The sequence below is a fragment of the Lissotriton helveticus genome, chromosome 1_1 (genome assembly GCF_964261635.1).
Source record: "Lissotriton helveticus chromosome 1_1, aLisHel1.1, whole genome shotgun sequence".
Taxonomy (NCBI): Eukaryota; Metazoa; Chordata; class Amphibia; order Caudata; family Salamandridae; genus Lissotriton; species Lissotriton helveticus.
In genome coordinates this window covers 392317370-392331740 of record NC_136057.1, presented here as the reverse complement: position 1 = coordinate 392331740, position 14371 = coordinate 392317370, and the positions used below count along the sequence as shown (strand labels likewise).

Genomic DNA, 14371 nt, shown 5'->3' with positions numbered 1-14371 from the left:
AGCTTTTAAACTTCACTTCATCAGACTGGAAATAGGTTAAGGCCAAAACTGCAATAAGAAGTAATGCTCCTATAAGCGAATAGTTGACACACCTGGTGTGTGTGTGTCAACGTAGTGAACAATGCGTGTTTCAATAACTCGTCGACACACTTGGTGTGCATGTCACCGTAGTGCAGAATGCGTATTTTGAACAATTTTATGTTAAAAGGTAATGGTCTTGCATGCTTCGGATGACTGGTTGACACGCTTGGTGTGGGTGTTTTAATCGAAATGATGCGTGTTTTAATACAATTAATTGACACGCTTGTTGTGCTTGTCACCGTGGCAAAGGATGCGTGTATAAATCCTTTTAGGAATGCGTAACCTTGAAATGGCTCATTGACACGATTGGTGTGCGTGTCACCATCAAATGTATATGTGCTTGAATGTATGTGCGCTTGAAAGAATGCATGTTTAAATCCGTTTTGGAATGCGTATCCTTGATGTTCTCGTTGACACGCCAGGTTTGCGTGTCACCGTGAAAGCAAATTGTAATAAACTGGGAAAACTTTCTCCCGCTTGAACTTCTCATTGGCACGCCAGGTGTGTGTGTCACTGTGAAAGCAAGTTGTAATAAACTTGGAAAACTTCCCAGAATTCCTCTTTGTATCCTACTGCTTTATTTTAAAACATTTTTAAACAGAATCCTCGCAACTTTGTATCTCTACTCGAGGATGAAGCATGTAGACAATTTTGCTAATCCCAAACGTACCAGATAAACGCTGCTCTAAAGTTCTTCTAATATGGCGCCTACGCTGCATGGCTTTGCGCGTTGTACTACTAGAACGCTGATCGTCCTGTAAAGGTTTTCTGGCTGACGTCACTCCAATGTCGTGTAATCACTGACTATGCCACTGCCACAATCTTCGTAAAGAAAAACAAACATTACCTTACATTTAGCTTGTAACGTGCAGTAGAGACTCTCTGCTCATGCAGAAAATAACCTTACAAGGTTTCCTATGACCATCAATGGAGAACGCAACTTGAAAGAAATGTCCGATGAATGCCGTGGGTTCTGCAGTCACCTGAAGATCGTCACCATCAACAATGTAGTTGGTAAGACACCGAACAAAGTGCCGTGGGTCAAGTTGAGTTTATTTGTCATCAGGTGTTGCGCAGGAGCCGGCTCAGGAAACCATCAGGCTGCTACTGGCAAAACATTTCAAAACCCAAGCTTCTACATTCTAAGTGGAATACTCACAACCAAAACATAATGGCGTGAACATTTCAATAAGCATAGCATGAAGAACAGACCACAACAACATAATGACATGAACATTCCAATAAGCATAGAATGAAGAACAGACCTCTACACAAAGGCCAATAAACAGTACCGTCAACAGCAGCACACTGGATGGATGAAGTCATTGCAGGGGTGCACAGAAATAAAAGTGTGGAATGGTAACATTACAAGGGAAGCAAAGGGGACCTCAGGGTGGTCCTGGGGTGGCTTAGGGTCCTGGTCCATGGAACCAAGCGGGATGATGCAGGGAAACATCCAGAGGGCATCAAGTACAGAACAACATTAGCCTTGAGGCAGAAGCCCCATTAGCAGCAGCTAACCCGTAATGTCCTGAATGGGATGGAAGTAAGCCCCATTTAATTGTTGAATAGGAAATAAATGTGTGTGGGTGTGTATGGCTGCCATTGAATATATATATCACGAGTCTTCAGATAAAGAATGTCCTTTCGGGGGGCGTGGCTTGGCCGGCTGCAAGACGGCCACACCCTGTGTGGGCTCTGCCGGCCAAGCATTTCCATCCGCCATATATCCTGCTGACAACACCATATTCCCCGCAATTAAGGGCTAAATCCTGCATTAAGGGAGCACCGCGCACCCACCTGTGGTCTTTGGGTGCTAATACGTGGCCCCCCTGCCAAGTTCTCCACCTCATGGCTTGCGAGGGGCCTCCTCTCTGGGTGCCGACCCGGGCCTCCGTCGGAGCTGCATCCTCTCCTGGGGCTTCTGCAGGACGGCGCCGCTGCTCCGGACCTGACGCTGTCACCCGCGATGAGTCGTGCCATTGCTGGGGGGGTTTGCCGGTGGGGCCGGGGGTCGCTCGCTGGGCGGCCGGGACCGGCGGTGCTGCGGCCTGGCTGTCACCCGGCGATACCACTCGGCCTCTCGCAGGTGTTGCGCCGCCTGTACGTGGCTGTGGGAGCGGCGCACCCCCTCGCCTCCTCCGCTGGCATCTCCCTCCCGGTTGGTGTCGGCCGCTGTGTCCTGCCTTACTCCTGCTGAGCGGCGCCACGGGACTGCCTGCCGCCTTGGCCGCGCTTCTCCGGGTGCCTCCACATTGCCGCATCGCTGAGTCCCACCCAGGAGCTGGTTTCCAGTTTTGAGACCTGCTCCAGGGGCTCATCCCCTAAATTATTATTTTAAAGGAATTTTGAAAATGTATTTTGTTGTCATTAAGCTGTTTTTGTTGCTTGAGAAGTAAAATGTAAATCTTAGCTCAATACAAATTAAAATCGGATACCACCACTAATCTCACTCCTGCTCACTGTCTATATTTTTGTGTCCATTGCCGTGACTATTTGAAAATGTACAAGAGGAGCAACCTTTAAAAGGGATCCCAGACCACTGAAATATTGTAAATGAGGCAGATGCACCAATCGGACACATCCTCGTCGCTTCAATCAGTGCTGTTCATGATTCTATTTCATTATTGTCACCCATGCTGGAAAGAAAACTAGGAAATCTGGCCCCTGGCTTCGTTTTAAGGAGCACCTTCATCACAATTGTTTTAGTGCATATAATCGCATCAGCCGGAGATTGGTAAAGTGATCTTTAGGAAATATCATCAGGTATTGTATTCAGGACCAGGCTGTGTGAATGGTGAACAGTTTTCTCCCACTTAGGAAGTCTAACATCTGGTATTACATTGGGGATATGATAGCCACTAGCAGGATATCCTGGAAGGGAACAGAAGGTTGAGCTTCAGCGTGTGTCCACGGAGTCGCGTGGAAATATTGGGATTGTCGAGTGGGTAGTTTTAAAAAGGTTTCTAGAGCAAGGGCTAGGATTTCTTTCAAAATACAGATCAATAAGGGAGAGTTCATGCTGCCCTATGGACATGGTACCTGGGATTGTATTGTGGTCGGAAGTGGAGGCGTGTGTATGGTAGTGGTGGTTAGTGGTGTCTGTATGTTTCAACAAAAGAGAGGTTTTGCAACCTCGGCTCTGTGGTACACCAGGTTTAGTTCATGCTGTAGCAGTGGTACTGACTGATACAACAGGATTCGCCACTGTGGGTGCTGCAACAGCAAGGGCTTTCTTAGTGGTTTATTGATGCTGCTCTGTGGTGAGCTCGAACAGCTTTTACTATGACTGAAACTGGAAAGAATGCTTCCTGTTCCGGGTCCCAGGTAAACCTGTTCATTAAGCATTGCCATGCAATGTTGTTCCTGTTTTGCACACGTGGGCGTTTTGCTGCAGTCACATTGGTCATTGCCAAACTTTGCAACGGGAGATGATGCTTTCAAGAATTCAGCACCGGATGTATTTATTGCCTATTGATTTAGGCATCATGGTGCTAAAACAAGAAACAATCAACCACCCACACACAGAGATATAGACAGGCATCACGTGCAGAAGAATGGAGGACAGATTAGCAGAAGAGGATGCTCTTCATGTACCCAGATATGAGACATGGTTAAAGAGGAAAGGTATTCCAGCGTTCGGGTCGCAAGGCTGAGGGATCTTCCACACTTTGCTTTTTGAACAATGAGGGTCTTCAATAGGAGGCAAGATTTAGATCTAAGGGAGTGGAACGGGAGATTGGGAGCAATAAGATCCGAAAGGAGCAACAAGATGGTAAAAGGACTTGTATTGTAGTTTCCGAAATGTATTTTTTGTTAAGACGCAATCATAAAATTAGAAAAAGTGCAGTGTGTATTGCAATAAATCATGAAAGCAAATGTGAACATTAATTATACTACTGCTTAGTAGTAATGGTGGCTGCTTTCTGGGAAAAGTTGTAAGATGGCAATTCTCAAATTTGTACTTGACTTGGAGTGAATATTCTCTCTCTTTCGCGCTCTCTCTCTCAATCTCTCTCTCTCTCTCTCTCTCTCTCGCTCTCTCTCTCTCTCTCCCTCTCTCTCTCTCTCTATATATATATATATATATATATATATATATATATATATATGTATATGTATATATGTATACATATTTGGCCTTGCGATCTATATGTAAAGCGTGCTAATACCAACTTGGTAGAATAGTGGAAAACATATCCATTAATTAAATTAATATTTATCTATCTTCCTTAAGGTGCGGGAAGGTTCGTTTGAGAGAAAGAAACTAGATGAGTTGTGTTGGACGCTTATTTCCAAAAAGTACAGCCCAAAGGGTGGTGGCCTGAAGATCCCAGAAACGGACGCCTTCAGGCTCTGGTGCCTGTTTAACTTCCTATCAGAGGACTCGTACCCTCTGGTAATGGTGCCAGAAGAGGTAAGTTAATGCTGATGAATACTTTAACTAATTTTACGAAACATGTTGTGCTGAGAGGGAATTGTTTGTTTTCCAGTGTAGGCTCCCAAGGTGTATTACTGGGGCATTTTTCTGTGATTTAAGACGTTTTTTATTTGCTTACTTTTATATGCATATTATTAGTTACTTGTTAATTTTATGTTTCGTTGTATTTTGCGCTATGTTGTGCTATACTATTTTATATAGTTTTTTTTATTACACTGTTGCATTCCGTCAGTTACTTCAAAGAGATGCGTCAGCCTGGACTAACCCATGAGCTCTAGCGCCCCACTATAAGGCATCTATACAGGGCTCCTCCCTCGTCCAAAAGGGGTCCTAAGCTTTCATAATTGGACCTGGGCCTCGAGAACTTGTAGGTGGTTGGGAAGCTTGTTTCGCAGTCAGGCTTTCTGCTCACAGTGTTTGTCTCACCAGTCCAAAGATGTGGGGATTCTAAGTGGTTGTTGCAACCTTACATTCAGTGCAGTGTTATTTGTGAGCCAGTGCAACCTCCCCAGTGTTGGTGGGATTTATTCCTCATCTTCAATTGAGAGAGAAACCTGCAGCCATTAGGTGGCATAATTGTTTCCCCCATTCCTCCCTCTTTTAAAAATAGAATGGTCCCTAAAGAGATAGGAAGAATAAACGTGGAATTGGGATATCTATGATAAAACCACAATACACAGTTCCACACCTACTGACGTCCTCACATCAACCACGAAGGCTTTCAACGAAGAATCACAGCATCGTCCTTTCTGACTCAATGGCATTCAGTACAAGCTTTTCAATAATCTCACTAGAGGCGAGAACTGCTGCTATTGGCCCCATCGGGATTCTGAGAATTGTAGAAACTCCACAGAGCTGGAAATGTCCCCTCAAGGACTCCACCTACCAATAGCAACTGACTTTTCTGGTGGAAACTTCTGCCTGAAGTAAGAAATTACTGGTAAATTGGGAGTGGTGACCCAGATTCCTCAGGTAAATTGTCAATAATCAAGTGAGTCTCAGGGTGCAACTTGTGATGCACCGGATTGTCGCAGAACCCCTGTGTTCGTAATTCTGCGGATGGGAGAAAATAGTTGCAAAACACTGAGGCACTCGTAGTTACACAATAGTGGTTTCCTAGAATTTACTATATGTGTAATAATAAACTATTTACAAAATAAATCGAGAAAAAGGCGTGAGGGGAAAAAATATTGCAGTATTTTTCAAAGGCAACTTGGGAAATACCTAGACACACAAACTGTAACTCAACAAATGTCATCTACCTCATAACTTGCCCATGCAACCTGCGTTATGTGGGGATGACAAGTGGCAGAGTGAAGACCAGAATCTGCGAACATAGAAGCAACATCCGCTGCAAGTGCAACATATCCCAGATGACCAATCACTTTTTGGAACTGTGACGCACCCCGAACGATATGCACTGGGGAGTGATTGAACAACTGGATAACAACACCACTAATATCCAACAACTATTGGATAAAGAACAAGGATTGGTTTACCGTATGTCCACCCATTCTTATGGTTTGAATGATAACATTCCTTGGAACAGCCTTAATCACTAAATGACCATCATTCTGCCCCGGTGTCTGATTATTGTTTAAGTTTAATTTCCCCTTTCTGACATATAGTCATCAGAACAGTGTTTCCCTCACTAGGTATCTTGCTCTCTTAAGCATTGCTCTCTATTACAGGGTAAGGGAATATTTTGTTAGCTATCCCTCTGACTAACTTCTATTCATGAATATTTTCCCACATTACGATATGCTCTTCACAACAACTCTGCCTTCATTAGGTATCATGTCCTTCTATTGCATATCAATTTGGGGCATATTCTCCACGTTTACCCTCTGGCTCCACTTTTACATAATGTGGCATTGCCTTCAGCATTTTGCTTTTATCATCATCATTTTTATTCAACACACTTCTGAATTGAGATCTTTCACGCTTCCAGTCACCGCCATTAGCGGGACTTCATACAACACAGTCAGCGTTCTAGACGCTACGCATCACGCCACCCAGGCGATGATGTACTCCTTTCCCGGAAGCGGGCTCCCGTTCCATATTCTCTTTTTAAACAACGAGTACGGTCCACTCCGGAGCCAGCCTGCTCCTGGGAATACTGAATAGGTGTACGGCGGGAGAGACAACAACTTCAAGTAAGATTGTTCCACTCAGGGTGTTACCGGCGCAACACTTTTGTGGTTTTCTTTCCTTAATGTAACGCCATTATTTGGTGTTAAATAGCAAGCCAGGCTGTTTATTCATTTCCTCTGCTTTTTCCTTTCCTCCTGTCGCCAGAGTTGGTGATTTAAAGGCTCCCCCTCCCAGGAACAGATACGCGAGCCATCATATTGATTAATGTAACTATCTTAACTAATCATTTTGTTTATTTACCACTGTTAACTATAATATTATATGTTCACAGCGCAACATAGCCGGACACGTATTTAACCAGTCACCGCCACAGGTTCGTACGGAACACCTATGCTAAATAATAAGGCAACCAAATGCGTGCCCTATTTCTTCACAGCATATGATGACATGTCCACCATTTTGTATACAAGCATGGCATATGGACGCATGATATGTGTATGAAGGGGTAATGCACGCATGTCTGACACTGCGTTTTACTGCACCTTACTCCATTTCAGGAAGATCACAATGAAGGCGGAAGCTGACTGAATGTCTGAGTCTTGTTTGTCTTTGTATTGGATTTTGTCCTTTTCTCTTTCGGTTAATAGCCATTGAGAGGACCCATATTACGGTCAGTCCTTTTTGGCACACATAGTGTTCCTTAGCACGAACACTAAAAATGCCCTAACACGTGGTGATTTTTTACCACACACTTTCACTTTCACTCATGTCAATTGAGAGGTCCTGAAGAAAGCCCCATTTATTTTTTCAGCGGGCTGAAACATGTTGACAATCATTGGAAAGTATTTGGCTACACATGGTATCCTTTATCCACTCTCTAATTTTTAAACATACCCAGGATCACCAAGAATAAACTAACAGGTAGAATCCGGAGGTATTTTTACATTCACTTTCATTTCATCACATTCACCTACACCTCAAACCTGCTCCACTGTAAACAGGTGTTGTAGCACAGCTGAGTAGCATTTGGCTACTCAGCTGGGACTCGATGATGAAGCATGACACCAACCAGGTTGGTTTGTGAGGGTTTTCTTAAAAAACCAATGAGATGCCAGACATTACCGTGTCAGTCATTTAATGTGGCCGTCTTAGTTGGTTTATAACTTGTTTTCAGAAACATCACATTTTTCAAAAAATGGTTGAATAACATGGTGCATAACAAAAACACATCCCTGGTCGATGGCACATCAAGCTGGTTTGACAAACTCATAAAAGGAAGAGTACAAATATTTAATGCTGATTTTTTTGGTCATCTTGATCTGAATATGTCTAATGCATGTAAGGGCTAAAACATAAATATTTACTCCAACGGGTACATTTAGCCCACATGTCCTGAAATTGATTGGGTTTCCCTGTACACACCCTCGGGCTTGTGTAAAAACTAGGCGGTGATCTTAGAGAGCCGAGCACTGTAGCGAGTCACCTGCTAGAGTTGCCCCTGTCACCACTTCTGTTTGTAAGATGTTGATGGCTGGGAAAACGGGTGCACACTACTGCAGCAACAAAAATATCAAATGTTGACAATAAATGAGACTGCAAATCAGTCCGGTGCTCAGGAGGAGGGAAAGTCACTAATTCTTTCACAATAGGAAGGTCAAAAATGTAAATACATTCTCCGAGCATTCAGCAAATCACACTTGAGAACGTGGTGTCAGTAGTTTTGTTCTTTATTTTCATATCTTGTAAGCAAACTTCACCTTTGCGTTCAAAGACTTTAAATGCTGAATAATATTCAAGTCTACAGCGTGGGGGGAGTACTCTCCCATAGAGACACAGGTACATTTATAACAGTAGGTGTTTTTAGCTGCACACATGCTTGATTGGATTTATACGGACTATATACATATCTACTAGTCACATGAAGGGAATATTAGTTTTAATGAGTAGCAGGATACTGTGTTGGCTATATTAAGACTACTCAAGCCCTGAAGAAGTCTTCTGTAACTGTCAGCATAGACAAAACACATTAGCGAGGGCAAAGTTTGTTTACAAGAAATGAAAATAAAGAACAAAACTACTGGCACCAAGATCTAAAGTGTGATTTGCTGAGTGCTCAGATTTTTCTTTTACTTTTGGACCGGGTGATGGAGCCCCTGTCATATATGCTGCGCTTTGGGTGGCAACAGTGATACTCTCTCATTGGCTCTGTAAGCCACTGATCCATTTGTGCACTTATAACATGCCGCTCAGCCTATGCCTCACTTAGACCGCTTTGTACAAAGCCTCAAAAGGTTTCTTATAGATCCTGGATGTTACCTTTAGAAGCTCAGGCATAGAGTGGGAGGGTGTGTGCCAAATCTGGGTTTATAATGCCGAATGATTTGATGTGTTTGCAAGTTAAACTGATGCTTGATGAAGACAAATATAATTTGAGATGTAAAATCCATACTCACTGGCAGATGCAACTCAGTGCCCTTTTGAATGAAATTATCTATATCTTTGATTGGCAGGGTTGAGTTGATAAAAATGATAGTATTCGACTGAATGCCTTTGTTTTGTCCAGTACCAGTGACCATCTTTGGGAACTGAATAGTTTGATACCCCCTGATTTGGGTGTGCGTTCAACCTAGAATCAGATTATCCATGCTGAAACTGTCCTATGTGAAGGTTGCTTGGTGTGCAAGGGGTGTTACTACTTGGCCTCCATATGTTGTTTCTCCTTGAATGGCTTGAGGAATTCTCTAGTAGAGACCGGGTACTACTAATGGGCTGCCGTGGCAATAATGACCTCAAGTGACCTCTAATTTCTGCTATTAGGTCTGGCTCCTGGTCTCCTCTGTAGTCTGGGACTGTGATTCCAGGCTGATTTGCATATGGCTGGTTCCAACCTGAGGTGGGATGGTGTGCAAAGTAACGATGGACTGAGTAATTACCAGTGGCTGGGATTAATTCAAGCATTCCATCCAACACTTTTCAGGTTGAGCCCAAGCCAGCTCGCAAGCGCTGCTCTGGCTGTCTGTTGTAGGTAGAGTACAGAGGAGAAGCCCCACCCATATTTTTCATTGGCTTGTGTCTTTGTCCTTCTTAAATGCTGGTGTTTGATTCTTTAATAGGCTTGTTAGTCCCTACTTAGTACGGCCATGTTATTTTTTGTTTCCTCCCATGCCTACTGGCCCCTTTACTTGGTTGTTACTCAGTACGTGTACTTTTTTTTCTTTCTTGAGTTACGACGTGCTTCGCTTACATTCAGCACGCAATGCCTGCTTCACTTTCAAAGCAGGGACAACGTCAGCGGTTTCTTTGCAATGACATTAGTCTCAATTTAAATACGAAAGCTATGGCATTGCAAATATGTATTTGTTTAAACGTCTATAGCGCAGAAATGAAAGGAACATGAAGGCAGGACCCTACAAGCGAAGCGTTCTTTTTCTTCGCTCCTCATAGTGCCAGGGAAGACGCAACACGGCAACATGGTGTCATTTGTGGGGTGCTACATCATTTGAAGGGTAAGAAGGGTGTGCAGAGAGGACAGAGCATAGCCTTTGGGCACAGCTTCCCAAATGGCAGAGCAAAGCTCGACACAGAGCTTTAGGCAGGAATCTAAGGTGTGGAAACAAAAACCTCTCCAAAATTGGAGCTGTTCTGGGAGCCGGTGGGTGCACTGCACAGCCCGTCTCTGAGCAAAGGAGCCCCCGCTTCGGTTGCATGTAGACTACTGCCCACGTTCGCGTTTCAGGATTTTTCTTTTATGCCCTCGGTATGTAAAAAAAAAAGCATCAAACAAGGTCTCCAATTATTTTGCAGCAATGGAGAAAGCCAATCCCACGACGAAGGGGGCCAGCGCACAAGATGGCACTTACCAGAGAAGACCTAGTGGCAAGGCTACAGCAGGATGTGGATGCCGTAGAGTCCAGGGTACTAGAAGTGGAAGAACAGGCACAAGAATTGGATGCCCACACTTCTAAGATGCAGGACAGACAGCAAGATCTCCAGTTGCAATTCCACCAGGTGTTCCTGAAGGCGGAGAATCTAGTAAATAGGTCTCAGAGGGAGAACATTCGAATACGAGACTTGAAGGAGGGGGAGGAGGGGCCTGATCTAGAGGCCTTTGTGGAGGGCCTCTTTGATGAGATCCTGTGCCGGCACCAGATGAAGCTCCAGATCGAAAGGGTCCACCGAGTGGGAAACCAGCAGACAGGTGAACCTAGACCCACCTGCGATGTGCTCGTTAAGATGCACTCCTTCGCAAAATGAAAGAAGCGATCATGAGTGCCGCCAGAAAAAAAGGAGGAGACCTCTTTTCAGGGATACAAGTGTGCACGCTTTCAGGACCTGGCACCTTCCATACTGGCACGCAGACAAAAACTACGTCCAATTACCACCAAACTTTGAGAAGATACTGTGCGTTACCGATGGACCTTCCCCTTTGGACTCGCTTTCGAGCTTAACAATAAACCCCATCACATCTCGGATCTGACAGAGGGCCTTCGCATTCTAGGTCTTCTGATTCCCGAAGATGAAGGCAGCTCAGACCCTATGAAAGGAGCAGGGGCGACACAAAGACCTGCCCGACCAAGGTGCACAATCTCGAAAGGCAAAGTCAGCCAAAAATGAGGACACTAATTGGATGACTGATCCAAAAGAAGGATGTAATCCGGACTGATTATGGGGCAGCACTGCTCCAGGACGCTTGCCATAAGGGACGCATTGGTGCAGAGTGTGCCCACGCTCACCCACTGGGAAGGGCTAGATGCACCGGACATTTGTTCTTAATATTTTTAACTGGTACTCTATAAACGTAGCGAGCGGCAGTCAGATGTCCGGACCCTGTCTGTATCGCCCTGTACCATACTATTCTTCTTCAAGAAGAGACGCGTCTGTTGGCTCTGCAGCATAAGGTTTCGAGGGATGTATGACATTACAACTCATGCTTTTACATCGCATGCCTTTACAACGCGGTATTTACAACGAATACCTTTACAACGCATAGTGCTTTTAGGCGCTGGATAGTGAATTGTTTAATTTACTATTCCAACTCCAGTCCCCGTGGATAGTAGGGAAGGTGTTGGATAGTACATTAAACCTATTCCCTATCCTAGAGCGCCCCCCAGCGCAATGCGTTGTAATGGTTTGCGTTGTAAAAGTTGCGTTGTAAAGGCACTGCGTGGTAAAAGTTGCGTTGTAAAGGTTGTTTACCGGTTTCAAGGGGTTTTTGGGGTTGTTATTTTCCAGGGGGAGGGGGATCTGGTGGTGGGGGGAGGGGTAGTCGGTCACTTCACACATAAGGGGAATGAAGACACACTTTCTGAAACCGCTCGAGCTACTGGGACCTCAGGGGGGGAACAAGAGGAAAGGCGAATATCAAGGGGGAAAGCCATGAGAGACGGAAGGAATAGACATTTTTACAAATGGTCTCAAAAGCATCATGGAATGTGAAAGGTCTAAACTAACAGCTCAAAAGGCAAAAAATCTGGAAGTACCTTAATGATTACCAGTTTGAGGTTGTGGCATTGCAGGATACGCACCTCAAAGAGACCGAAGAGCTTCGGCTCTGTCATAAAAGTTATACCTTAATTTACAGATCGTCTGCCAACACTAAGCAGAAGGGAGTTGCTCTCCTCTTTCGCAGTTTGGCAAAGTCCCAAACTGAAGCCATAAAGGCAGACCGGGAGGGGAGAGTAATTATGGTAAAGCAAAAATTGAGAGGCTGACTTTGCACTTTTTTTCTACATACGCCCCCAACACCGGGCAAGCACTGTTCTTGACTTGATAAGCGAGTTCACAAAAGGTCTCGTAGTACTCCTGGGAGACTTTAATCTGACTTGGCATGCCGAACTGGACAGTACCCACCCCCATAGGGCTGCTATTTATAATTTCACCAAGGCGATCAAACAGAAAGTACAGGCCCTGGGCCTAAGAGATGCATGGCACACGCTATATCCTACCACCAAAGACTACACCTTCTTTTCACACGTACACCAGTCTTACTCCAGGATAGATTATATTTTTATAAGTCAATCTCTACTGGGCCCATTATGGCAGTGCAGATACTCCTAATTACGATTTCAGATCATAGCCTAGTGACCATTAACCTAGCTTAGGGTTGCAATAAGCCAGGAACCCCCAGGTTGTACTTTCCGATTTCGATCCCCAGGGACAAAACCCTTTGAGATGAGTTTAGTTCCTCCATCTCTGAATACTTTGAACTACATCAATCGCAGGCCACATTCCCCTAGAATAACTGGGACCCCATTCAAAGCGGTCCTACGGGGCAAATGCATCCAACTTAATGATGCTCTGAATAAGCAGAGGGCTAAGGAAAGAGTGGAGCTCGAGGGGGAACTACAGAAAGAGGAGAGAGAACACAAGAAAGCGCTATCCTGGGTATTGCAGCGACAACTTAGTAAAATCAAATCAATTTACAACAATAGGGCCGAAAATGCGCTTCTGAAGCTCAGACAGATATCCTATGCCCAGGGGGACACGGTGGGGTCCCACCTAGCGAGACAGCTGCGCGAAAAAAGGGAGCATGAGTTCAAAGGGGGAATTCAGGATAGAGACGGTCTCATAACCCACTCAGATGAAGCAAAATCTTGCATCTTCGGTAGATTTTATGGGGACCTCTACACAGGCACACTTCCAGATATAGCCATGCTACAACAATACCTAGAATCTTTGGAACTTCCCTGCATCACGTCAGTGGGGAATGACCGGTTAAATGGGCCAATCACTGCCGAAGAAGTAGGGAAGGCAATTGCAAAGCTCAAACTTCACAAATCCCCAGGTCCAGAGGCGCACTTTCATAAGATTTTTGCACCGGAGCGTATTCCCCACCTCACCTTGTTATTTAACATGATAGCAGAGGATCCACTGTTTCGACCTCTATGGCTGAGGCAGTGATCACCGTTTTCCCTAAACCAGGGAAAAATCCCCAAAGTTGTGCCCATTATAGGCCCATTGCACTGCTGAATTTAGACGCAAAGATATTTTCTGCAATTTTGGCCACTCGGATCGAAGACTTAATGCCGCACTAATCCACCCTGATCAATCAGGCTTCATAAAGGGAAGGCAAACGCATGATAATATTCAGAGAACAATACACCTGACCTAAATTCAAACTTCTGCCGAGTTTGTTGGGATTAGATGCCGAAAAAGCCTTCGAAAGGGTGGATTGGTCGTTTCTCTTCCTTACTATTCAAAGTTTGGCTTTGGGGATAGATTTCTTAACATGGTCAGGGCCAACCATAAACATTCGCACTCACGAGTGCAGGTCATCGGATACCTGTCACTCCCATTCGCACTTAGCAGAGGCATGAGACAGGGCTGCCCGCTTAACCCTCTCCTATTTGCCCTTAGTATTGAACCCCTGGCCATCCAATTTAGAGCTAAAGCAGAGATTAAGGGGATACGCTTTGGGGGCACAGAGCATAAGGCATCAATCTTTGCGGATGATGTTTTGATGACGCTCATGGATCCGGGCCCCTTGCTATACAGGCAGTACAGGCAGAATTAGGGAAATTTGAAGCAGTGTCAGGTTTAAAGTCAATCTGTCGAAATCCTCCATACTAAATTTCGCGCTCCTTGAGGGTGAGCGACGCAGCTCCAAGGACAGACCTATCTACAATGGGCTAAACGGTCCCTTCTATACTTAGGCATTCAGCTCACTCCAACGATAGAAGATCTATATAGGGCCAATTACCCATTATTGATGTCTCAACTCCAGCAGGACCTTAAGCACTGGAAACCACTGTACAT

At 44.8% G+C, this 14371-nt stretch overlaps 1 protein-coding gene across 1 annotated transcript in view; it reads left to right on the top strand.

Moving 5' to 3' along the window:
• Nucleotides 1-14371, top strand: part of LOC144809859 (differentially expressed in FDCP 6 homolog) — a 469730-nt gene that overhangs the window by 151278 nt on the left and 304081 nt on the right. Inside the window, exon 3 of the mRNA XM_078673746.1 lies at nucleotides 4319-4498. Coding sequence (XP_078529872.1) covers nucleotides 4319-4498 — 180 coding nt within the window. The remainder of the gene's footprint in view (nucleotides 1-4318; nucleotides 4499-14371) is intronic.